Source organism: Cuculus canorus, chromosome 4 (genome assembly GCF_017976375.1).
Source record: "Cuculus canorus isolate bCucCan1 chromosome 4, bCucCan1.pri, whole genome shotgun sequence".
Classification (NCBI taxonomy): domain Eukaryota; kingdom Metazoa; phylum Chordata; class Aves; order Cuculiformes; family Cuculidae; genus Cuculus; species Cuculus canorus.
In genome coordinates, this window is record NC_071404.1 from 64,523,161 (window position 1) to 64,551,021 (window position 27,861).

Consider the following 27,861-nt stretch of genomic DNA (forward strand, 5'->3'; position numbering starts at 1 on the left):
TAACATCATGCTGGATCGCAGCTGTATGCATATTATATATTATATGTAAAAACAGACATAAAAGCCTAGGTTTTCACACTTGTTTCTCTGTAATTTTATCTGGGGTCTCAAATAGCTACACATTCACTTTTTACACATTAATTTTAAAACACAAAAAACTGAGTTTTACTAAGTGAAATATACCTTTATAAAATACAACATTCTGCAGTGATTACTGCAAACAACAGTATTGCTATTGTTACTTACAGTGTCTTGAATCACTACTACAGAAATTCTGTAGTAATATTATAAAAGGAGGAGAAATGCTTAATTTGTATGGCTAAATATGATTTGCCTTCGCCAAACTGTTTGAATGCACAGGAAAATTAACAACAGTTAGGCAGTATAACTTTCAAATCATGCATACAGTTATCAGTTGTATTTATCCTCTGCTTCAACTATGCAAGCACACAAAAGTATAACACTTCTATTTATTCCACAATACATTAGTAGTAATTAGTGAAAAAACAGCTAACAGCATCAAAAATACAAACAGAAAGTTAATTTTTCTAAAGACTTAGTCCACTGTTTTCGTAACACACCACTTACTGGCTTTATAATAAGGAGAAATTATTCCACCATTTAAAATAAATACCAGATTATTGAATAAGAAACTACCTAACTAAATGGAATCTTTTAAGACTGAATGGCAGGTTTGATTAGAGCTTCTTCACTTATAAATGAAGCAGATACTCTGCAAAGACTTAAAAAGTTTAAATCAAAACTGTTCCATTAAGCAGTCAGTAACTATATTAGAATATATGTATGATTTTCATTATATTTCATTATTTATTTAATGCATTTTGCTTCATTTTATTTTATAGGCCACCCACCACAATTTTATGTTGATATCCTACGTTTGCCACTACCTGTACTATACAGTGTAAGTGATATCTTGATGCTTTTCTATGTATGTTTATAAGTTATCTGAAGTGGATGGACCTTGACTAAATCTTTCATGGGAAAGATGAGATATATAAGTCTTTTTAACTTCTACATAGATATGACTGTGCCATAAGCAGTATGATCTGCTTTTCTGGGCATGCTTGGCTGTGTACTAAGTTCCAGTTGTTTCTGCGTGCTACTGCATTCCTGCTTGCCTGCTTCTTATCTGTATGGATACAGAAAGAGATGATGTAAGAAAAATTTACCAAGATAAAGATTGAAGAAACAAGGGACTGCTTTTACAGGAAGAAGGAACATCAGTACTTAAAGGAAAACACAATGCAAGGAAGAATCACTAGCTCTTTAGAAACATCTGCTTCAAAACAAATGACCAGATAACTATCTGCGTGTCACACGTTTTTGTCCAGATCTGAATATTGCTAAAATTAAAACTAATCAACAATAGGGTGTCTGCAATGCCTGTATTTCATACACTTCAGTCATCATATTTCTCTGCTGTGGTACTTTAGGAACTTATGCCAATTACTTTGCAACGGAGAAAAGAAATAATAAATTCCAGAAGGTTCTTGGGAAACTTGTCCTTGTAATGAGTCCTGCCTGGTTGGATAGCAGGGACCCAGCTCTCCAAGGGGCATGCAAGACCGGGAAATTGCGTGCTAAAACAGTACACAGAGAGTGAAAGGCAGTGCCTAAGCTCTGCTCAGGCTGAAAAGGGTAAGGATTCACTATGAGGCCTTAGTGGGAGCTCAGATGCAAAGTTTACAGGGTGGACAAGGAGGCAGCTGTTAAAATTATAAAATTAGGTAATTATAAAATTACAAAGTGGGAGATTATAAACCTTAGGGAAAAAATCTTAACTCTGCCTTTTTTAAGATGTTAACAGCGGAAAAGGCTGGGTTTGCAAAGCAGATAGGAAGAGTTTTGTTGATTTCCAAATTAGTTACCCAGCATCACTTTCCCAAGCCAATTCTACCATAGTTCTCTTCCTCTGTGGCTAGTTTTGGTTTAGCAATGCAGTCATGCTGCTGCCAGGTCCAAATATGCATCTGAAACCTTTCCTCCATCGGACTGAACAGCTCTAGCTGACTCTTTCCATTCTATCCCCAGCAATGAGACACTCCTTTTTGAGGGGATGTTGCCCTATGACTTCACCAGCTACTACTGACCTCCGAGGGCAGAGGCTCAGGCATACTCTGGCTTAAACTTCTATACTGGATTCTGGAGACCAGAAATTCCTCTCAACAAATCCAATGTGCTGACATTACAGTGTATCATCCAGCAGGAGATAATGTTGAATTTCATTATGGATGTTACCTTCTAATCTTTCTTGCAGTAAACTCAAATTATTATCTTGAATACTGCCATAATCCACCTCCCAGCTGAGCCATGCTACTAAACTACAATTTCAGTTCAGCTTCTTTCAATACTATGTACTTAGCTGAAACAGTTTAAATAACATTGTTAAAACAAATTATCATTAATCAACCTCTAAGAACATATATCTGGACACATTGAAGACAAACCTAAAGACTGATGTTGTTATGACATAAATGTAACAAATTGTAATAAAGGTTTTTAATTCACAGTTAAGTCACAAGAAAAGGAACCCTTAGCATCATCGTCTTCTTTATAGGGTTGAGAGATTTAAAGTTCAGAAAGCCTGTATAATTGTGAAAAAATAATGGCCAGGATAGAGCAAGGTAGACAATATGCTTGAATTCTCTACATTGTGGTGTAAAATGCTGTGTATATGTGTACTACAGTAACAATATTGCGAAGTCTGTTCCCTGAAGAATCAATGCCAAGAACATCCTTTTTCAATAAACGGTGTGCTATCCTAATTTTAATTCATGAGAAACTGTCTGGTACAAACTTCTGTTTCACATTTAGAAAAGAATTTGACTCAACAGTTTTGGCCATGTGGCCACAACAAAACAAAGACATTTACGTCAAAGCCTACTGCAACTGCACATAGATCCAAATTCAGCTATTTCCACAGCAATATGTCTTTTTAGAAGATTTATGGTCCTAAACTGTCATTTCCAGCTGCTGCCTTCAATTTCAGTGTCTAAAAGATGTTATTTTGACTACATGAGCAAGCAGAAAAATGGTAAGACTAGACTGCACCACTACTACCTTGAGTTACACTTAGACATCCCTGCAGACTGAGGCACAATAAATGTCACTGCCATCTCCAAACACTTTTTTTCGAGGTAGGTCCATAAAGAATGAGTGCAGCTGTTCTTCCAAGGACACAGGGACAGTGGCTTATGCTGATGAACTCCTTCTTCCCTGTCCTGGATGTCTTGCAACAAGTTAGAAAAATCTTCCTTCTTTTTGCATGATAGTGAAGAAAATCAGGTAAATCAGGCAAAATTTCAGTAATGTATCATTCCAACAGAAGCTCTGCACCTCGGCAGTACTTACTGAGTTTGCTGGCTTCATCAGTTCAGTTATTATTTTTGTATTGTCTGGTAATTTAGATACAGTTATTGTAGGTTCTTCAGCCTGTGTTAGATATTCCCCATACCCCCAAGAGTTTTGTATCCTGTTTTATACTACTCTTGCTGTTATCAGTTGTCACCTATTGTGCCTCAGTATTTTACTCTTGGGTGCTTCAATTATATATGAGTGTGATGTGCTTCAGAGCAGCTAGTTTCCATTTGCCATCTAAATATCTTTGTACATGAATGGAGTAACCTACATTTAACTTCACAGACAGTTATGCAAATCTACTGTATTTCAGCTTTTGGATTTGGGGTGGGGTGTTGGGTTTTTTTTGTCTGCTTGCTTTTATTTGATAATTGATTTCTAGCTGTTTTTTCCTCTGCTTTCCAAATCAAAAATAAAACAGGAAAAGAGAGGGGAGTTAAAAATAAAGGTTAGGAAAGAAGTCACAGAGCCTATCCTGAAATCTGAAGGGAGAGAGGCTAGCTTGGGATAATAGAGGGCTCGTCTGACCTACGAGATTTAGTCATCCTGACTCCCCTGGTGCAGCTCATTTACTTAAGCTCAGCAATTTCTCTAAAAAAATGCCTATTACAAAAATGAGTACCTTGTCTGCGTTTACTGTCTCAGTAGTAGCTGTAATTATTTGCAAAGCTTTGATAATACCCCACAAGACTGATTTTCAGAGGTGCTTTCATCCCACAATTAAGTAGAAGCTGTTTTCCCAGTGCTCCTAAAAATAAGACACTGAAAACAGAGAGTGAAGGTCCCTGCTCTAAGGGTATTGCCTACGCAGGCAAAAGCCAGGTGAAGAAAGAGGCAGGTGTATGGATTGGCATTGACCTTTATATGAATTGCTCTTGACTTATTTTCAGAAAATATTTGCAAAGTCTGATAGACATAAATGTATTTGATACTTGTGCATTTTTTTATATAAATATAAATACATCGAAGGAAAATCCAGTATACCGCACATCATGCTTCCGTATGCTCCTTTTACAGTATCACACAATAGTGAAGTAGATTTTAGTATCAAATTCTTATAACTTTGAGCTTGGCCTGTAAGTCTTGCAGCTAGGTGTCACATTTGCTAATCTCCTAGACCCTCAACGGTCTTCATAGACCTCTGCTGGAATCTCTCCAGTATTTCCTTGTCTTTCTTGAGCTGTGGAGCCCAGAACTGGACAAAGTACTCCAGATGGGGCCTCACTAGCACAGAGCACCAGGGGAGGATAACCTCCCTCGACCTGCTGGCCGCACTTTTCTTAATGCACTCCATAATAGCATTGGCCTTGGTCGCAAGGGCACATCGCTGGCTCATGGTTAACTTGTTGTCCACCAGGACTCCCAGGTGCTTCTCTGCAAAGCTGCTTTCCAGCAGGTCAATCCCTAGCCTGTATTGATGTATGGGGTTAATCCTCCCTAAGTGGACAACCCCACACTTGCCTTTGTTGAAGTGCTTTTACTGCACTTCGTCATTATCAAAACCATCTTTCTCGTTATCAGGTAATTTTTTTCTCCTCACCTACTTATCAGATGTCTTTCCTCAGTCTATGTTATCCAGGAATGTAGTGGGTAGAAAAAGAAGGAGAAAAATGACCTGCCCACAAAACTTATGGCTGACCATGAGTGTTTTAAGTGTGTTCCTACTTCTTAAAGTTACTCCACAGAACAGATAATGATCTGTTCAAACTCATGGAAAGTATGGAGGCCTTTAGGGAAAATTGGGTATTAAGACTCATACAGTATTTTGTTAAGTAGTCATCTTGCTGCTTACATCTGAATTTCATACTCAAGCACATATATGTACTTAATGTAATTTCAGTGTCCAGAAAAAACACGTCTTATTGTAGGAAAAAAAGAGTCTCAGTACTAGAAGAATAAATAGCTGCACAGGGACAAAAATAATTCAAAGCAGGAGACTTCAATATATAGAAATAGAATATTATATTTGTTTTGATTTTTGCTTTTCTGAATCCCATGAACACCTAACATATCTTTTAGACTATCTTGAAATAATTTTAGAAGTAAATGATTTGGTAGGACTTTTTTAATCAATTGTTAATCCATGATTTGAGTGGCAGTCTCACTAATCAGGAAAGCAGCAGGAACAACTGGTAAGTAAATACAAATCAAAATGCATGAAGAAATAAATGTCTAGAAAAAAACAGCAATGCACTAGGGGATTTTCTGTCTTCAAATTTGTGCAAATACAGATTAAGCTTAAGATGTGTGGTTATTGGTTAAACAATTTTTAATGAAATATAAAGACCTATGTGCTCTTAAATGGATAATTTATGTGCAATGTTATTGTCTCTCAAGGTTTAATTAAATGTTTGCCTTGTGGCAAATCGGCTACAATTAATAAATGAAGCCTATATTCATGTCAATGATTGGGAATGTTAAAACGGCCTCCATTAGAATTTCAGTATCACTTTTTGGGCTGGTTTCTAGCAACAATCTAATGTATCAGAAACTTCCACAAAAAAAATTTGGTAAGGACACCAAGATAAGATTACATTAATATAATGCAATGTTTTTATCACAAAGCATAATTTCAAGTTCAGTTTGGAGGTAAGTACCTAAAAGTACTTACTGTGGAAGTATATGCCCACAAAATGCTTTTTGTCCCCAAGGTTTCCAAAGTTCGATTTAAATTATCTACTGTACCTAAAAAGAGCAACACTTCTCTCAGTGAAGAAAAACATCCATTAACCGCTAGACCTATTGAACCCAAAAGATTTCAGCTATCTCTTGCATGATACACTAAATGTTGTCTCAGGACTATGTAACGACACCACATCGGTTTCCTAGACATGGCCTTTCTAATCCATTTTTCACTCCTGCTACTTTAAGTTATAAACCTCAATAGGTAAGCATTTAAAATGCAGGTGAGCCTCCGCTGGGTACCCTCCTACCTTAATACATTATATAAATCACAGGCCAACAGAGAACCTGCAAAAGGCAATGCTGGCTGTCACTGACAATGTTCCAGAAGTCAGCTAGAAAGAGAATTTCAGATATCCTGATTTCAAAAGACATCTGTTCTAAGTGGCTAATGTTTTGTTGTTTATCATTTACACTGCAGTAGTGCACAAAAGTCTTAGCATTAGGCTCCATTATGAAATGTTGCCTGTAAATAAAATGTAGTTACTTGTAGGTATCAGTGTTTAGGACGAGTGGCAATCACTAGGTGTGACTGGAACTAGGAAACAATAATGGAAGAAGAGTTTAATAACAACTAAGAATGATCTTCAGGGATCAAGTGTGAAACTTTAGAATTTCAGTTTAATGGGGAAAAAATCATCCTTCAGTGCAACTTAGTATGAGCAGGCTTTGCTGCCAGTCTTTCTGATTATGTCAAATTATGTTTTTTCACCAATCTAAGCATAATCCATCAGACAAGGAAAAGAACTGTATATATTAAGTCTATTGTCATCACTTAAGTCAATCATCTAAGGCTCTGGAAATGGAAGGCCAGTTAGTAGAAGGTGAGGATAGCAGTCAATCTACCACAGAGCTGTGGCCAAAGTCAGAAAAGCCTAACTCCCCCATACAAGACAATCTCCACAAGGAGGAAAAGACAGGTTATAGTTGTTAGCAACTCCCTTCTGAAGGGAACAGAGGGTCCAATATGCTGGACCCCTGGGGACCAGGTTAAGGACATTGCTAGGAAACTTCCTGGCCTGATGCAACCTTCAGACTGTTACCCATTACTGCTCTTCCATGTAGGAGGTGATGAAGCTGCAACCTGTAGTCCAAGGAAAATCAAAAGAGATTTCAAGGCCTTTGGGCAGCTAGTAAGGGAATCTGGAGCAGACATTGTTTTCTCCTCTCTCCCTCCAGTTGCAGGCAGCGACACTGGATGGAGAAGACACACCCAGTCTATTAACACATGCCTCCGTGGCTGGTGTCATTATCACAGTTTTGGGTTCACTCATAATGGGGTGGCTTACACAGCACCAGGTTTGCCAGCATCTGATGGGATTCACCTTTCTCAAAGGGGAGAAAGGGTTTTTGCTCAGGAGCTTGCAGGGCTTATTGACACAGCTTTAAACTAGGCTTGAAGTGGGAGGGAGATAATATCAGGCTTGCCGGTAACAAGCTGAGGGATGACATGCCAAGGTTAGAGTGATGGGGTGCCAGTGAGAGCCCTAAGCCTACGTCTCTGAGACATGCTGGGTACACCAGGGCACAGCTGATGTTGTACAGAGATGAGTCAGAGGATATTGAGGTAATAGGAGTAATAGGCTATTGATGTAAGAGGGAAACAACAGTAAAATACCTTAAAGGAACTAAGGGGTACTCCTCTAAGAAGGTGACATGGCCAACAGCCCAGGTGAAGTGCCTCTAAACCAATGCACTCAGCATGGGAAACAAACATGAGGAGCTGGAAGCCACTGTACAGCAGGAAAACTAAGGCATAATTGCCATCGTGGAAGCATGGTGGGGTGACTCGCACAGCTGGAGTGCTGCAATGGATGGCTATAAACTCTTCAGAAGGTACAGGCAAGGAAGGAGGGGCAGTGGGGTAGCTCTCTATGATAGGACATGTTCTGGAGTTTAATGAAGGTGATGATAAGGTTGAGTATTTGTGGGTAGGAATCAGGGGGAAGGCAAATAATGCTGATATCATGGTGAAAGTCTGTTACAGACGACCCAACCAGGATGAAGAGGCAGAGAAATTATTCTATAAGCAACTGGGGGAAACCTCACAATCACTGTCCCTTGTCCTCATGGGGGATTCAGCCTACCAGATATTTGCTGGAAATAAAACACAGTGTAGAGGAAACAGTCTAGGAGGATTCTACGGTGTGTGGAGGATAGCTTCCTGACACAGCTGGTGAGTGAGCCAACTAGGGAAGGAGCCCTGCTGGACTTGTTTACTAGCAGAGAAGGACTTGAGGGTGATGTGATGATTGGAGGCTGTCTTGAGCATAGTGATCATAAAATGATGTGAGTTTTTGATTCTGGGAGAAGTGAGGAGGGGGTCAGCAGTTCTGCTGCCTTGGACTTACGGAGGGTGGACTTCGGTCTGTTTAGGAGATTGATTGACAAAGTCCCATGGGAGAGAGCTCTGAAAGGCAAAAGAGTCCAGGAAATATGTATATTCTTCGTGGAGATAGTCTTACATGATAGTCTTACATGAGACATGTCCCCCTGTGCCAGAAGACAAGCTAGCAAGGAAGACTGGCCTGGCTTAACAGAGAAATCTGGCTGGAACTCAGAAGAGTCAGGCAACAAAGGTATGAGATTATACAGGGAGAAAAGTAGAAGGGGCAAAGCCCAACTAGAACTTAATCCGACTGCTGTGGTAAAGTAAAATGACAAATGTTTCTATAAATATACCAGCTGCAAAAGGAGGGCTGAGGAGAAACTCCAGCCTTTATTGGATGTGGGGGGAAACATGGTGACAAAGGATGAGGAAAAGGCTGATGTGCTCAATGTCTTCCACAGTCTTTAATAGTAAGACAAGTTCTCTAGGTACCAAATCCCCTCAGATTGAATACAGGGACAGGAAGCAGAATGAGGACCCCATAATCCAAGAGGAGATGGTTAATGACCTGCTACTCCACCTAGACATGCACAAGTCTATGGGGCAGGATGAGATACACCTGAGACTACAAGGACCTTGTAGAAGTACTCACCAAGCCACTTTCCATCATTTACCAGCAGTCTTGGCTAAGTGAGGAGGTCCCGCTTGATTGGAGATTAGCAAATGTAATGCCCAGCTACAAGAAGTACTGGAAGGAGGATCCAGGGAACTTCAGATCTGTTAATCTGACCTCACTGCCAGAGAAAGTTAAGCAGCAGATCATCTTGAGGGCCATCATGCGGCATTTACAGGATAACCAGGGATCAGGCCCAAATCTGTACAGGTTTAGGAAAGGTAGATCCTGCTTGACTAACCTGATAGGCTTCTGTGAGAAGGTGACCCATTTAACAGATGAGGGAAAAGCTGTGTATGTTATCTACGTAGACTTGGCCAAGAAGGCCAATGGCGTCCTGGCTTGTATCAAGAATAGTGTGGCCAACAGGACAAGGGAAGATACTGTCCCCTGGTACTCAGCACTGGTGAGGCTGCACCTCAAATCTGTGTTCAGTTTTGGACCCCTCAGTATTGGAAAAACATTGAGGTGCCGGAGCATGTGCAGAGAAGGGCAACAAAGCTGGGGAAGGGCCTGGAGAACAAGACCTATAAGGACTGTATGAGGGAACTGAGGCTGCTTAGTCTGGAGAAAAGGAGGCTGAGGGGAGACCTTATCACACTCTACAACTACCTGAAAGGAGTTGGTAGCGAGATGGGTGTTGATCTCTTCTCCAAAGTGACTAGCAATAAGACAAGAGGAAATGGCCTCAAGTTATGCCAAGGGAGGTTTAGACTAGATATTAGGAAACATTTCTTCACTGAAAGGTTTATCAAGCATTGGAACAGGCTGCCTGGGAAAGTGGTTGAGTCACCATCCCTGGAGGTGTTTAAAAGAACTGTAGGTGTGGTACTTAGGGATATGGTTTAGTGCTGGACTTGGCAGAGAGAGGTTTATATTTGGACTCAGTGATCTTAAAGGTTGTTTCCAACATAAACAAATGTGTGTTTCTGTGATTTTTATTGCACCTACTTTGATTTAGTTAGATTCTCGTCCAGCCACAAGTCATGTCACATACAGAATCATGAAATTAACGCAGAGGTATCTGAAAGACTGTAAATACTACTGTCTTCTATTAGTATAAAGAAAGGCATAATTAATTACAGTGCAGTAAGGATAATATTGGCTGTATATTTTGTCTCAGGAAATGAAAACTTATTTAAGAATAACTTATTTCCCTTGGGGTTGTAAAGACATCTTTATCTATAAGTCACTGCTCTTTTGTACAGGATTCCATTTATTACAGAATTATGACTATACAGATTAATGTATTAGAGTTATTTAGCTCAGTTCTCCATGAAACAAAGCTTGTCCAAACATAGACCAGAATAAACAAAATGCACTGAGTACACAAACCACAGTGAAGTTTTCTAAATGTAACTTCAGTGGTTGTTTCTATCAGTTTCTAGTATCAGTTCTACACATAAAACATTAGTTTTTTAAAAATGCTCTGTATGATAAACAGTCTTAACCTAATTCTGATTGCTATTTTCCACTCAATCATGAAGGAGACCTTCAAACTCACTTGCCTGAGGCACTGAGAATCTCCAGGTCTTTGACGCTCATGAAAGAAAGATAACAATCACTCTTCAGGGGAGAGAGATCTTATTATATGTACCCCGTGGGTTTTTTTATCCTTTATCAAACTGCACCTTTGTGGGCCTTTAATTTCTTAATGGGTTGTTTATCCTTTCCCCCATAATTCATGATGATAAGCTAGACGTCACATTGATATCGTTATGGTGATGAAAAAGTTGTACTGATGAGCCGAGTCAGTGATGTAGTTTGATTAACTTTTTATATAAATCTTCCTAGACAGCTTTCAAAAGAAGGCAAAATAAATAAGTTGATAATGTTACAAATGTTTCAGTGTGCAAAAATCTAACTGATGCATACCTATAAATCTATGAGTACTAATACCCAAAATAAGTAACCATTACTACAGAAGCAGGAGGAGATATTAACGGGATAAATTTCAGTTTATTGTAAAGAAAGGCGTGAGAAAGGAAGCCAAGTAAATGTTAAGTGCATGCTGGGGCAGTTTTCTTTGTAATGCATGTAGAAAATAGGACCTACAACAGCACGATATAAAAGACTTAACAGCATGAGGTTTGGAAAGCAGTGTTACTTGCAACTTCATCATTCACAAATAAGTTTATTAGGTGATCTCAGGCAAACGCTAACAAAACCTTTGCACAATGCCACCTTTGTATATCCTATACACATATCTCAAGTTAAAGAAATACTGATTTAAACACTTCTGACATGTGTTAGGTTACCATCAATCCAGTTGTTATTTGTAATAGCCATAAAATTGAAGTACAGTATCTCTGGACTTCCTAGGACTACAAATTAATGTTTCTACCCTCTTTTTAACAACACAAACCTCAAATTTCTAGGCATGCAGAATAAAAAGGCTTGAAGAGGAGAATTTGTTTGTCTTTGTAGCCCTTATTTCAATGGCTGAGGAAATGCTACTATCAGAAAAAATAATAAAAAAAAAAATCTCTTCTCGTTTTCTGTGGCACATCCTCTTCTAGCATCTATTTCTACCAAGGCACATTCCATACTTTCATAAACACTCAGACTGAATTGTTACTGAAATAACCATAGCTTGTTTTACTAGACCGCAATTGTATTTATCCTCCTTTTAACTATATCAGCCCTTAGACCTGTTTGTTTAGAGCTAAACAAAGTAACGTTCCTACTTATGTTATCAGGTTTTAGTCATATGACTGGTTCCATTTGAAGTGAATGGAACAACTTACAGAAATAAATGTTCACCAGCATGTTAGAATAGTGTTAATGGAGTCCTGTTTTGCTTCATGTCCCATTAGAGTCTTTGAACTGACATAAGCAAAAAGAAATGGAAACCCTGATAAAATAAAAGCTTATGGTGTCTCATCCTTTTGCTCTTATGCTACTGTGGAACACTTCCATCTAAATACCGGTTGTAAGGTACAGCAATATGAAATATAAAAAGTAAAGATTTTGGAGACTTGAGTTCTCTGTCAAATATTTGGCTCTTTCCTGAGACTGTTATTCCAGCAATGAACTTGCAATGATCTAGTATATCAGTGCATAACATGTATATAATGAATAGCAAGACAAGAGAGCCTTATAGGAATTTTTACACTGTAGATTTGTTTGATCTTCATCAGCACTGCTGTCTCCATCTCATCACTCAAATAGAAAGCTGAAAAAAAGGAGATACACGATGTAGAGACATTGCTGAGGTTGGTTAAACAGGATGCAAGTGCCACATTAGGAGAACAGTGGAAATCTTTAGTCAATATGACACTACTTATGCAGATCTAAATATCTATTTGCCATAAACAAAAAAATCAGAGACAAATCCTCCCATTTAGCTACGTATTCCAACTGCCTCTGAAATTAAGAGTTGGCTCTTGTAGGAAAAGTGACTTTTATATTCAGTAATACTTTATTGCTGCCGAAAACAGCAGCATCAGGTCTTGCCTGGCACACCCTTCCTCAGTTAATTACTACCTGTACCAGGACCTCTGTTTGTGAGGGCTCTGTATTTACCCTGCTTGCTTCTTCAAGTCCTAGCTCCAAGCTAGTGCCTGACCAGTGAGTTTTGCAGCATCGCTAGTACCTACCACCAATGAAGCTGATCAACACACGGCAGAACTGGGCTCCGTACTAGCAGTCTGGTCCACAAAATTTTCATGCTCACCTCTAAAGAAACCAGAGGGGTATCACATATAGAGTGATTATAAGTGAGGAACCTAAACATGGTTTTGAAGAGTCTGCTGTGAAAGAAAAACATCATGTGCCCAGGAAAATGTCTTGTGTGTGTGTGTGTAGGAGAACCCATTTCTGGGGGTACTTTGGCCTATGGTAACTAATTAGGACATCAAGTTACACATTTCACCAGCATGGGAACATCAGAAGGTTTGAAATTCTGCTTACTTCTCACATTTGTAAGGAAAAGATGCAAAGGGAAAAATGAATGTAATTCATCCAAATGTAATGAAAGTAATGTAAAATTATTTTACAGAAAGATAATCCGTTTTGAGAGATAACAGTTTGCCTGTTATTTGGCTTTTTAAAAAGGTTCACACAAAACACTGAAAACTGAAGCATTGACTGCAAAACCCTACAGGATCTGTCTCCAGAAATTCTCTATTTTTCTTAGGTTTTGTGTTTTTCACTTGGTATTCACAAACAACATCACAGTCAACTTTTGGTTAATGTTCATGCCAACTAAGTATCTAGCTTATTATGCTGTCCAAGGCCTCAAATTGTTGCAAAATCTTTTTAGTCACCTCTTTTCAACTCTGGCCCTTAAATCTCTTCGTTTATCTTTTTAGTTTTTACAGAGTTTCTTTGTAAATTTACATCTGTTGCAAATAATTGTGTCATTGAAACGCCCTATCCAAAAAGCAATGTCGAATGCTTTACTAAAGTCTAACTAAATTACATCAATATGTGAACCTGCAGCCTCATTAAGAAAACAACATTTGTTTGTCAGGCTCTCTTTTTCTGTCAGAATATATGTATTTTTTATAGCTGAAGCCTATGTTAATTAGAATTATCTCTCTTCTTTTATATTTTTTTTAAGTGAGTTTTATATTGGTTACCCCATATTTTGGCTGTGACCAATGTCACATTGATAAACTACAATACCATTTACTCATTTACATTTTCGAGCAATAGTAGCTTTATCCTCTTTATGTAAATTTCTTATGTGTTCCAAGACCTTCTGAATATGAACATTGATAGTCTTATAACCTCTTGACATGTTAATTCAAAACTCTTAAATACATGTTTTCTTTTAGTAACTGAGGTTGAACTGTCCTCCAACACTATCATTTGAATAGAAAACCACTCTTACTATACAATGTAACTACATCAGCTGCCATCTCCCCAAATGCACAGAATATGTATGATTTAACATTCCAAGTGTCATTAATTATGGTTAAAGCTGACATCTTCATCCCTTCTCATTATTCTGATAATTTTCTATATTCTATACATGAAAAAACTTTCATTTTCCTCATTTTAACTCCATTGACCGTATGTATATTTCCTTTACAATTGTTTATTTCTCACAATAATTTTCTATAATTCCTAGCTCCCAGCGTACATGTATGATACCACATTCCTTCTTCTGTTTCATAGATGTTTTGCTTATAAACCACCTTGGCTTTTCGGCAAGTGTATTCCTTAGTTGTGGGATTATGCCTTTGTGGGTATGGGCTCACATGCTTAAAGTTTCCCATTATCATTCTCCCATTTCAGGTTATATTCTTTCTCTCAACAGATTTACCTTATAATAGTATTCACCTTTATGAAAGTAGCCCTTTTGAAGCATGATATATATATATGTTATTGATTTGGAATTAATTCTGTTTGCACATAACAAATGTGATCAAATTGTTATTGGTTATACGTAAGCTATGGCTAATTTGTAGCTCTGTGATCAATTTCTTTTCATCTGACAAGATGAGGTCTAATATAGAATTCTCCTGAGTTGGATGCAACACTTTTTGAGTTAGGAAATTTACATTTTAAATGTTTTGAATTTCCAAGCACATTTTAACACTGGCAGCATGAGTTTTCCAGCATATGTCACTCAGATTGATGTTCGCTGCAGAACAGCAGTGTTCTCCTGCCTGTTCTAGGTGGGTAAGGCATAGGTCATGCTGTACTCCAGTGTCATTTGATATCAGCTAAGTACCCTGTCAGCTTCTGACTTATCCGTTGGAACATTGACCCGTAAACATTTGCTTCCGATTGCCATCAACTCAGAAACAGGCAATGCCATTTTTAAGTGCTTTATGTCCACTTGATCCTTCCTAAATAGATCATAACAATTGATTTTGACGTTCCAGTTTTCCAACCAGTTTTAGCAATAAAATCTAGGTCAAATCTGTGCTAAAAAGTGACCTCTTCAGCTGGTGTCTAGTTTCCAACAATAAAAAAAAAAAAAGAGGCCACTGAAAAATCCCTGCTGTTCATGTTCTTTAGCATCCTGATTATGGATTCTCTCATCATATTCATTTGTACTTAACAAAAGCTAGCTGGTTCCTTCTCACTATTTCCACTTCTCCTAAGCTCCCAGACTCTCCAGCTGATCAGACCCTTAGAAGAACAGTTCCTTTGTTGCAGTAAATTAGGCAGCAAGCTCTCATCAACAGCAAGCAACAAAACTTTCCTCAAACAAAAAGCCTTCATGTTATGTCACTTTACTTAGAGATTACACCTAGTCTGTTCTACTTGCCCCTCCCCACCTGAAAGATGCCGGAGAAGATCAGAGGTCCTGAAAGAAGCAAACCTGCTCTCTGCGAGCGCTCATCTATAACCTACGAGACTGCCCACGAGTATTCCTTTAAGTATCGATACGAGATTGTCACCGGTTCTTTTGCTTGCCAGCTTCAGAAATTCGGCTTTGCGAGGTGCCCCTACTTGAGACGAGTTCGTTTCGGAGCGTATTTGAGCTCTAACCGAGCTCACAAACCCTCCCCGTCAGCTGGAGGGCGCATTCCGTGAACCGAACGCCCCGATTTCTCGCAGATTTCTTCCACGTTTCTCACGGTGTAAACGGGGCCCGGCGGGTCACCCAGCCCCTAGGATTCTGCCTGGGGAGGAAGAGTAGCTTCTTCCCCACATCCTACCGACCTCGGGGAGGAGATGCCCGGCGCCAGGGCTGCCTCCAGGGCTCGGGGAAGGGGCTGGTTCTCCGCATCACCCGCCCCCGTCGCTATGGGGATGCGGAGAAGCGGGGGAACCGTTGAGCACCGGGTGAAGCCCCGTCCCGGGCAGCAGCAGAGAGGTCCGCTCCCCCTGCAAAAGCTCAGCTGGCATTTATAGATCTAGAGATGTTTTGAGAGGCTGAGAAAGTGCCGGAGCCCGGGGTATGTAGCCCGTGGGGGTTGGCGGAGGGAAAACTGAGAGTAGCTGGCTGGAATTGGGAGCTGAGGACTGGGCAGCTACAGGGATGGAGCAGGTTTGGAATATGTGATCGGGCGCCGGTTGGGGCCGTGGTTACATCCACAACAAACAGCGTCCTGGGGCGTGTCCAGAGAAGGGCAGTGAAACGGGGGAAGCAGTCTTACAAGGAGCGGCTGAGGGACCTGGGGTCGCTTAGCCTGGAGAAAGGGAGGCTGAGGGGAGACCTTATCACTGCCTACAACTGCCTGGAAGGAGGTCGTAGTGAGGTGGGTGTTGGTCACTTCTCCCACGTGACAGGCGACAGGACAAAGTGGGAGTGGCCTCACCAGGGGAGGGTCAGATTAGACATCAGTAAAAATTTCTTCATTTAAAGGGTCATTGGGCACTGGCAGAGGCTGCCCAGGGAGGTGGTTGAGTCCCCATCCCTGGAGGTGTTTAAAAGACGAGTAGATGAAGTGCTTGGGGATACGGTTTAGTATTGGACAGGTACAGTTGGGCTTGATGATCTCAAAGGTCTTTTCCAACCCAGTGATCCTATGATTCTGTGATCTCTCATGCTTGCTAGCGATCTTGTACATTTATTGGGGTTTTTAATCAATCCTATTGGTACTTACAGTGTAATAAAGCAATGTGGCCCTAAGTCTATCCTGTCACACTCTGATATCCTTTTATTTTATGACGTGCGAGGTAGCAGCAAATATGTCTGCAGAGGCAGCCGGATGTAGCCATGCCTGCTTCCCAGGCTGCTTCCCTTTCTGGGATGTCCTCAGCCTCCAGCTGGGTTTATGCATGCCTCAGAAGATCTGCAGGAAGAGCTAGGTGACGGTTAATCCCTAGGAATGGGTTTCGTAGAACATGCCAGGAAAGGCTGTTACAATTGATTGGTGTTTTACCTTTAGCTGTAAACCACACTGGAGCAATTCCAGCCCATGGGGAGATTCCTTTCATCATGTGATAAATATAGCACTTCTTTAGAGACAAACTGCGCTGCCTTGCCTTTTATTGCATTCTGGGGATGTTTAGTTAAGTAAATGGGATGTGACTTGGGCCTTATAATAGAAGAGTAATATGTAAAGGGGCTAGCAGTCTTTAAATGATCAGCAACAAAATTCACGTGAATGTAATAGCACGCGTTTCAGAAGGACGTGTTGCTGATACCTTCCATCATGTGTCTCCGTGGTTGTAATTTACCTGTAAAGATTACAATTGCCTTGGAAATGAGGGAAAACCACCATCCATTTCACTGTGAAAGCAACCTCCCACCTCTAAAATAAAAATTAAATGGACATTGTTATGAAGCAGATTTTTGTTTTCTTTCCAAAGCTTTGAGTTTGAAATAGGAGTTGGGGCAATCGTTTTAATCCTTGTGAGATGGTAATGGTCTCAGAAAAATGTCTGCATATGTGTCTCATGTTACTATGAGACCTGTGAGTATGCTGACCTGTCTTACCACATACTTGATCTCTGTGGAGTGGGAATCTGGAGCTCGTGCGCCAGCGAGGGTCTATTGTATACTCCAGCCAGGTCCTGTGTGGGTGCAACATGGAGCCTGAGACCTGTAGCACACCAAAAGTACCACCTACCCATCAACAGCTTTTTATTTCTTGCAGTGGCTTTATCAGGGTTTTCAGAGTCTCCTTTCAGCTGCTTACCCTTGACTTTTCTGCACCTCAGCTGCAGACGATCAGCTCTCTTGCCTTGCCAAATGCAACAGCTTCCATTAAGACATGGTTTTTTGTTTGTTCATGCCTAACACCTCAAAACTAAGAAGCTTGTAGAAAGCTCTGCGTCTTCTCTGGGCTTCAATATTGTTGTTCCAAAGTTTAATTACTATTTCTCACATAGCGTCTTCCTAAAGAAATATTTTCCTTTCTATATTGTTTCTGGATACAAATCTGTCATCCTCTATAAAAGGTATAATCTTTTATAGTGATGAATTACCAGTATGTTTTTATTCTATTGATTTTTTTCTATGACACACTTGTATAAAATGTTGCTGCCTCCGATTGTAGATTAGTTTATTTGTAAATAATTTTTTTAGCTTTCTGTAGCAAATGTTATCGTTTATGCTTATCATTATGTATTTTTGTGTTTATAATTAGTACTAACCCCTAAAAAAATTACTTGGGGAAATATTGTATCCTGTAATCTTTTCAATCTATAATTGTCTTTCTTATTCTAGTCTAAGTAACACAATTAAAAAAATTACTTCACTATAACTGTAGCGAGATATTGCATCAATGAAAAGGCTTTTGATCCCAGAAAGATTAATATGTAAAATATCTTCTAGTCTGATGCCGATAATTCAGCATCAAATTTCTTCATCTCTAACATTTATTTCTGGAAAATAGATTTCCTTTTACTAAATGTAGCAAATAGTTAAATTCTTTCCCCCCTCCTATTATATTCTGTGTTCCCATCCCTATTAAAAGTTTGTGCCTTTAGGCCTGCCAGCAGGGCATGCAATACCCACATTAAACCAAATTTAAAAGTAAGGGTGCTCCTGCTGCTAACGTCCTCAGATCACAGACATGCAAAATGAAGGAACTGGCAGCTGAAACTTTAATGGTAGGAAGTGTAGACTGAATACTTGGGGAAAAAACACAGTAGCACTATATCACAAAAAAGCCCTATTAGCATTTATATACTTCAAAATGACGAGCTAGACAATTCTACATAACTGTGGGGCTTTCAGCTTTTGTTTTAAGTGAAACCCTGTGTTGTAAGTAAAGCATTACTTACGTTTTTTATTCAAAGGCTTGTTACTACTACGATTAAATGCTGTTTTGAACATTAATATAGTGCTTGTTGCATTGCACACTGCATGGTCAATCATTTCTCCAACTTATGTATTAACTTAAAATATTATTAATGCTTGGACCTAGATAACTTGAAACACAGGGAATCCCATGCAAGTAAGGTTCCCGAATCAGTTGTCCCTGTGTAAATCAGAAGTGCTCCAATGAAAGAGAAAACCTTTGAAAGTAGGATTATAACCATTCCTATGCATTATGTCCTACTGAAGAAATGATAGGGCCTGAAAAGGTTTGTGTGGAGCTGGAGTCTGGTTTTATGGTAATGTGCTCAAAATAAAAGAGAGTTGACTGGGAAGCAGTAAAAGAAGGATAAGAAACTGCATCACTGTGAAGGCATTGTTTCAAGTAATGTTTGCTTTGTTTGTTTGTTTTAGTTAAAATGAATGTGTTGCCTCAAGCAGTTCTCCAAAGCCCAGGGGAGCATCCTAGGTTCCTAGAGCAGGCTGTTTACCCCTCATTAGACTTTGCAAGGTATGTACCTCTTTTCTTTCAGTGTGTCATTTTTACTGTGAATAGCTTCACTCAGTTATGCCGAGATGACAAATTGTGTTTGCTTTTTTTCAATATTTAAAATTCAAAAAATCAAAGACAAGGAAATTGTCTCTTATGAAAGTTTCATAATTAAAAGGAGGAAAAAAACCCAAATAGGAAATGTTGTCTTTTATGGTAGATATTTCATCCTAATCTTTCCAGACCCCTTCAAGAGCCGTAAGAAGTTATTGCCATTTAGCATTGATACAGATATGTACTTACTTGGATGAAAAAAGAATTTTTTTTTTCATTCAAGCACAAAACAGTTTCATGTTTCACAAAATATAATGAATAAAACTGACTTGAAAAACATTATTCTGTACTTCACTGACTGAGTTAACGGCAGTGCTGTAATACTTTCAAGCCATCTACTTCTTGCACGTGCCTGCATGGCTTTCCATTCTGTAACACTCATTTCTCCTCTTACTCACTTGTATCCACACATTTTTGTTTCCCTTAGCGAGTACTCTTCTCTCAGTTATGACACTGCACCACAGTGCTCTTTTTCCTAGAATTGCCTCCAGTTTAGAAGGAATTATGGTTATTTTCTTCTTCCTCTTTCTCTTTTTTTCTTTTCTTTTTTTTTTAAATATTTTGTGGTTTTAATTCTTTCTTCCTCCCAATCCTAGCATTCTCTAGGACTGAGGGAATCCTGAACCCCTTTTGACTGAAAGTTCTGGGGATTCTGAGAGCTCAACAGCTGCATGTCCCTTTCTAAAAGCAGTAAGGACCTAGTGACACAATATCCCTGGACCCTGTTTTTCTGAGGCACTCATCCTGGCAGGTGTCTTTTCACGTATTGATAGGATAAAGATGTGTGATGATGTCTTACAATTTTATTTTTTTCTAATCTTTTATGGCTGGAGCTGTGTTCTGCAGCCATCACTTTTTCTATTAACTATGTTGCTGGAGAACTCACCATAGAGACCGGAGGCTTGTTTCTTTCCCTTTACTTGGGGAGTTTCAGATTAAGAAGGTTATTCTGCTGCAGTCCTGTAGAAGTTGTGCTTATTTGAAGAAAACAAACGTGTGCTTCTGTAATGGTCTAGACCATGCTGTAATGTCTAGTGATTAGAGCAAGAGGAGCTCTCCCATTTTCTTTGTTAAGAAATTTTGAGAAAACTTGAGCCTAACTTAACAGAATAGGCAGTGGGGATAGGAAGTGATGTAAGAATCAGTTTGATCCGTTATGCAATTTTGTTCTGCTCTTTGATTAAAAAGCCAGGAATGTTTATCATGAAGTTTATTTCTAGGAATTAAAAGCTTTTTTTTTTTTTTTGCTGTGCAGACTGGTAACAGAAATAGTTATAGGAATATATGGTATAAAATATTACCTCTGAGATAAGTGTCCATTGGATTAAAATATAGTTGTCTTTAATAAGCAAGTGATTCAAAATTAAGTAAGAGCCAATTTACTGGTGAAACAGACTCTTTTATAAACTATTTATGAAATTGAGTGAGTCATTGTGGAAACACTGGAGAAATAAGGCTGAAACAGTTTGGAAAAAGCAAATAAGTTTTGGAAGAAAAGAAACACCTCATTCCTCTGCTAAGAAACAATGTCTGTTCCAAGTCACAGTCTCAGTTCTTCACATTGATTACTTTTATTGTTTTTAATTCTCATTGCGTATAACAAGCCATTTTAACTAATGATTATTTGAAATGATGAATTTTTCTACTGTGTATTTTTTCCTATGTATCATCTTCCTGTCTTTTCTGTGTTATTGCTCCATTAACATCATTGATAAAAACAGCCAGGATGAGATAAGTATTTATTATTTTTAGCAAATTTAATTCTTTGTGGTCGATGACTGTGGTGTTTGTAGTTCATAGGGTATTGCAGAACTTATGCAAACAGAAATCAGTTTCCAAGTTTTTGCTTTTGATTTTTATCCCTCTTACCTGTAGTTGTCTTTAAGTTAGTGAGTGTTGCCAGTCAGAACTCAGAAATTTATACCTTGACGATAAGGCAGGTGACATTTTAATTGTATATGATTCTAGAGGCCTTTCCCCTGATTTTTTTTTATTAAAATACCTTTGAGAAGACAATGAGAAGACATCAGGCTTCTCTTTGTTCTACTTTCAGATGATTTTTAACTGCAGCGTAGATTAAATTGCAGCAAGCTGATAGTGATGCCTAGGAATTTGCTTGTTGTAGTAGACTGTTTCAGTTTGGGGGTTTGGACTCCTTCCCTCCTCTCCCCCCCCCCCCCCCCCCCCCCCCCAGCTCATGTGTTTTCCATGTGCTACTGATGTGTAGAAAGCTCTTTTTTTCAGTCTTAAAGTATAAAGATCAGCCTGGGTTTTTCGAGTTGTCTACTGAGTACTTCATATTTAATTACCCAGATACTATTTTCCATTTTTTCTATTGCCTCCTGTAAACCTCTTGTATCTTGAAAAATGTTTTACATCAGTTTAAAAAATATAGTAACTACCTCATCTTTATTATCCTAATGACATTGCGTATCTTCCTAAATTGTGTCTACTTTTGTGGGAAATTTTTCATACGGATTAAATTTTGGTATTGATTATAACTGAGTTTTTATGGCAATATCCTTAAGGTGTACATTTTGCATGGTCAGCAGCAACTCATATGCATTGTGTTATGTGAAGCTTGAAAGCAAAAGCCACTGTTGGTACGGCTCAGTAGTAGTAAATTCTGGAACAAATTTAAATGCCCTATTTGTGCCGGAAGTTTTCACTATTACATTGTTTTAAATACAGACATGTCAAAATATCTCCACATTGCTTAGCTATTTTGTTCTCATTTAAATGAACTTCATGATGTGTCTTTGGTACTCTCAGAGCAATAAGGAGCATGACGCTTATATTAGCTAACATTATGAAAAGAATTTACCCTCATCCCTGTAATGAAAGACAGCAGTATAATACAGACAGAGAAAGAGGAAAGTAATAGATTTATGTGGAACACTAATGTTGAATTTCTTTTATCTTTGTGTGATAAACCAGACAATCTTTATGCCCTTTTAAAGGAGAATAAAAATCAATTCACGTTACTTTTATAAAAATAATATCCTCTACAGTCAGGATATCAGAATACATTTTAATACACTTTATGGTCAGTAAGTGCATATTATCCTTTAAAATTCAAGGCATCTCTTCTGTATTGGAGTGGAGATGCAAAAAGATGATGGCTCAAGTGAAAAGTGAGATGGCGTACAGTTATAATTTAAAAATTTAAAAATGGAACCTGAAATTTGCTGTTTATTTTAATGCCCTTTGGGTTACCTTAGGGGACCACCCTTTGCAATATGCTGCTCAAACTGCAAAGCCGAGAGCAGTATTAAAAGTCTGCATTGCACTGAGGAAAACATTTTCAGTTGGGTTTGGAATTTTATTTTACTTTGTTTTATGCTGTTTGTTTTATTTTGAAAGAATAAAATGCAAACTAGATTAGATCACTGATAATGCAAAAATGTAATGGTTCTCATTTAGAGAACAGTTTAAATATGGATAGCTTAATCAATTGTTATTGATTTAGCTAATAAACAGTTTCTTCCAGTTTAGACAGAAATAACATATAACCAGACTCTTGAAAGCTAATACCAACTCTGTTTTCTTTCAGAAATAAAGATTTGAAATAGCTACAGACCAAAAAATTAAAAAGATATTTGTATGCGTTTATAGAATGTCTGATATATTACTTTGTCAATATTTCAGTATTTAGCTCTACTTGGCAATGCTCATGTATTATACATGCTGCAGAAGTCTGTTAACACCTCATAGTGTTTCTTTTAATTTTTTTCATTTAAATTTAGGATTCATTTGATCAAAGACAAAGATGGCATAGATGATTATTTGGAGAAGAATATCAAAGGGTTGTCAAAACAAGAAGCTGCCGCGTAAGTTAGCTTTTTTGAGGCATTTTAACATCCATAAGTTTATTGTTTCCTTTTGTTTCTAGTCATCATAATCATTTAAATATAAAGTTCCCTAGGCCCTACCCTTCTCAGTGGAACTTGGCATTTAAAAATTGAAGTTGATATTAAATAATGATGGTTCATTTCTCCTGATCTTAAATGTATCAAAGCATTTAATTCATTGGTTTAACTAATTTGTATATTAAATCACATTTGTAACATTATTGTTAAAATTGTGTCAGTAATTATATTTGAAATTGTGCTGCCTTTTTTTCTTTTTTTTTCCTTTTTTTTTTTCTTTTTTTTTTCTTTTTTTTTTTTTTCTTTTCCCAAACCTCTGTGAAATATCTTCTCTGAGGTATACCGGCATACACGTCTGTGTAATTATGAATTATTATTTAGCCAAGCCCAAGTACTGACTTCTGCGGTGAAGCATTTAATACACCATTAGTTATTTAAAAACCCAATAATGAAAGAAATCGGGATAACTTTTCATTTCTTACAGTGGAGGTATTTACACTTAGAAGTTACAAGAAACTAGAAATGACTTATTCTTCTAAAGTCTTTTAACAGGTCTGGGGTTCAGCACCATCAAAATTAATGAAAGAATTCTATATAAATCTGAATTGCTGGTTGCTTAAGTGAGATGATTTATTTATTTCAATATTTAAATAATAAAAAGATGCATATACAAGGGCTCTAGGCACCTTAACAATTAATATTGCAAGATCACCCTTGCAGCATAAAAACATACTATCAATTACACAGGAATTCAACCAGCTAGTTTCTTGCAAAACATGCTTCTTTCCAGCTTCCTAGCCTAAGAATGTGGCTGCAAACCTTCCCTAAAAAACTTCCAAATTAAAATCTAGAAAATTACCAAATTAGACTTGAGCGGTAATAAATTTGGCAGCGTCCTAAAACCATACCTTATAATAGTCGGCCAGCAGGCACAATTTCCTTTCCTGTGATACATGTCCTATTTGCTTTTATTTTTACGGTGGTAATGTGATAAAGCTAATAAATGTTCCGAGTGTCAGTACAAACATTGTAAAGTATCTAGTCCAATGATTTAGGAAAGCAGTCTGTTTAAGGCAAACTCATATCCCACTTCTTTCATTTGAAGTAAGACTAGGTTCAAAGATCATAGAAATATAGAATCATAGAATCATTAAGGTCTGAAAAGATCTCGAAGATCATCCAGTCCAACCATCAGCCCAACACCACTGTACCTACTAAACCACATCCTGAAGTGCCACGTCTACATGTTTTTTGAACACCCCCAGTGATGGTGACTCCACCACTTCCGTGGGCACTCTGTTCCAATGCTTGACCACTCTTTCCATTAAGAAATTTTTCCTGATATCCAATCTATACCTCCCCTTGGCACAACTTGGCCATTTCCTCACATCCTCTCACTTGTTACTTGGGACATGAGACCAAAACCCACCTCACTACAACCTCCTTTCTGGTAGTTGTAGAGAGTGATAAGGTCTCCCCTCAGCCTGCTGTTCTCCAGACTAAACAAACTCAGTTTCCTCAGCTGCTCGTAATAAGACTTGTGCTCCAGACTGTTCACCAGCTCCGTTGACCTTCTCTGGACATGCCCCAGCACCTCAATGTCCTTCTTGTAGCGAAGATCTGAAAACTGAACACAATATTCAAGGTGCATCCTCACCAGTGATGACTACAGGGACAGAATCACTTCCCTCATCCTGCTGGCCACGCTATTTCTGATACAAGCCAAGATGCTATTGGTCTTCTTGGCTACCTGGGCACATAGCTGGCTTACATTCAGCTAGCTGTCAAACAGCAACCCCAGGTCTTTCTCCACCGGGCAGCTTTCTAGCCATTCAGTCCCAGTCCTGAAGCATTGTGTGGGATTGTTTTGCCCCAAGAGTGGGACCCAATGATGGGCCTTGTTCAGCCTTATACAATTGCCCTTGGTCCATCAATCCAGCCTGTCTGGCTCCGTCTATAGAGCCTTCCTCCCCCTGAGCAGATTGACGCTCCCACCCAATTTGGTGTCATCTGCAAATTTACCTAGGGAGCACTTGATCCCTTTGCCAAATCATTAATAAAGTTATTAAACGAAATTAGCCTCAATGCTGAGCCCTGAGGAACACCACTTGTGACCAGCCACCAACTGGATTTAACTCCGTTCACCACAACTCTCTGTTGACAGAGCATCCTGTCCCCTGACTTAAGGATACAGTAGTTGCTCTGTGAGGAGAGATGAAGTATCAGACCTCCAGGAGCAAGCCCTGGTTCCACAACAGCTATGCAGTGCTGCTGTAGTCATTACTCTACAACAATTGTTGCAGGCTTTCTTGCCTTCCCAGTGAGCTGTTTCAGTTTTCAGCCCCACTGGACTTCCACAGTACACACACCATGCAAGGGATAGAAGTCTTCTCTCTGTGATTCTATTGAAAGTCACTGCTATTTTAGGAAAGCCTTGGGGCTCCGAAGTGCATTTTACAGCTCTGATTTGATCGGGTCAGCCTTTTACTGCTATTAAAAACAAAACAAACAAAAAAGACAACAACCCACAAACAAACAAAACAGAACAAAAAATTCAGACACCCCTCCTGGATGTTTTGTATTTTTGTATCCAAACCCTGATTCTGGAGGTTGAAGAAATGGAAACCAGTAAGGAAATCCACAATGAAGCAAGAATTTTATCATCTGTACTGCAATACCTACACAAAGTGAGATATACTGTTTTGTTAATATGATTTTCAAAGTTATCAAAGGCTCTTAGAAGATTAAACTGAAATATCATCTATGTTCTAGTTTATTTCTATGGAGATTTTTTAAGCACATCTTTTAAAAGATTACGTTCATGTTCTGTGTATTTATTTATTCTCTCTTATTTTATTTATTTTAGTTTTTGATTATAGCTCAGCAGTTACAAAATTTCTATAGTATGTCATATGCTAATGCTGTTTCATAAATCTCATACAATTATTTGAGTGCAAACAAATGGTAACAAACTAGCAGCTACCCAGCTATATCAGTACTAGGCTAACCTAGTTATAGAAAACTAAATGCATCAACTGTAATTTTAAACCGATTTATAAAGTAAGGCAATGCCATATCTGTAAAGGGTCTTAATAAAATAAATGTTATGCTTTGTATGTCACAGCAGACAACAGATGTTTTTATTTTAGAAAGTGTGAGAAATGGCTTATAATATGCTGTGTAGTTTTTAAAATATTTTTTTATTTCTAAAACTACATTATTGCACTTCTTTATAAAAGGACAGGATTTTTTTTGCCACCTAAATATCTGTACTTTTGTTTAATAAGGAAGTTAATTTAACGAGTCTGTCAGTATTTTGTCAAGACAAATTATTGTAGCCACACACCTGCTTAATATTAAACACCCTTTATATTTTGTTGCATGTCAAACAGGCAACAAATGTATTACCTCCTAAATAAAGGGATGTACGGGTACTATCACATTTATGGAAATGAACAAAGTTCTTTAAAGCTGTTCCCTAAAATTGTATCCTTCACAATATTCTTTAAAATTAAAATAAGCTCATTCCTTCAGAATTGAAGGAAAAATGTTGCAGATATCCTTCTATTAATGAATACTGTACGCTGTTCCAAACTTCAGCAAGTAAGGAGAATTCTGTTAAGTGTGCTTATGTTATGATCTCATTTCTTTGTGAAAAAAAATGTGGAAAAGTTTTTATTTTTTTCTTTGCTTTCATTTTTTGTTTCAGAGTGATATGATAAAAAAGGAAGAAAAAACAGTGCTTAAGAAAGATCGTACTTTAATTATACTAAAACAGGACATTGTTTTGTTTTTTCTCCGATTTTGTTTTTATTTCCTTCTCTAAGACTTTAACTTGAATTAAGAAGTGAATGTGGTGTGAGAAACTTGAAAAGAAAAAAATAAAGGTTCCCATTAAAGCAGAATGTGATTACTTTGTTGTCACAGAATTAGAGTTTTGTAAGCTCCCCTGGCCTTCAGTGTGCTTTTCCTGATACTTTCTGTTCTGGGTTTGACTAACCAAATCATTAATGACTCGAAATTGGTTTGCAGTAAAAATTAAAAATTGTCCTTATGACCGAACTAGGAGTACAAAAGTTCATGATGAACTGTGAAGTAAGGCATTTTCCATCAAGAGATTGATTGCAGGGTTGAATCTTCAAGTGCATCTGAAGCCTAGAATGGACTAGAATTTGATATTGCCATTCCTGTTTCCTAATCATTTTGTTCAGGTCTAAAAGATCAAATAACAATTCTCCCTTCTTCAGACAAATCAAAGTTGTTCAAGGATAACCATATCATCAAAAAAAGAGTTAAAGACTAGAAAGAGACACTTTGAAATATTTTTGATGAGAGAAACACCTTTAGTGTAACAAAAAAAAAATTACGTCAGTGATTTTACTAGGTGTATTTCTGTGAATCAGATTATAGAGTTCTAGTGTCCTCACTCAAGAGTCATTGATAGTCAGATGACATCTAAATTATTATACAGAGATAGTACAGGCTGACCTAGATATGCAGAAAATTTGTTTTGTGTCATGTGAACGGTGGATGGAAAGTGGTGAGCATGGAAAGCTTGCCTTGATAAATTTGTGTCAGTAAAGAGATTCTGTGGTAGTACTTTATCTGGCAGGAGACAGGATCATTTTTACATTTGAGCAGATGTCCTTGAGA

At 38.2% G+C, this 27,861-nt stretch overlaps 1 protein-coding gene across 3 annotated transcripts in view; it reads left to right on the forward strand.

Annotated features, from left to right (window-relative positions):
• The window catches only part of TTC29 (tetratricopeptide repeat domain 29), a 228,575-nt gene that overhangs the window by 79,289 nt on the left and 121,425 nt on the right, over window positions 1–27,861 (forward strand). For 2 of the 3 annotated variants that reach the window (XM_054066168.1, XM_054066170.1), the window contains exons 3-4: window positions 19,150–19,246; window positions 23,086–23,169. In XM_054066168.1, the coding sequence (XP_053922143.1) occupies window positions 19,155–19,246; window positions 23,086–23,169 (176 nt within the window). In that variant the 5' untranslated portion in view covers window positions 19,150–19,154. Of the gene's footprint in view, window positions 1–19,149; window positions 19,247–23,085; window positions 23,170–25,759; window positions 25,896–27,861 lie in introns of those variants that run through there. The other variant, XM_054066171.1, reaches the window with a different exon arrangement.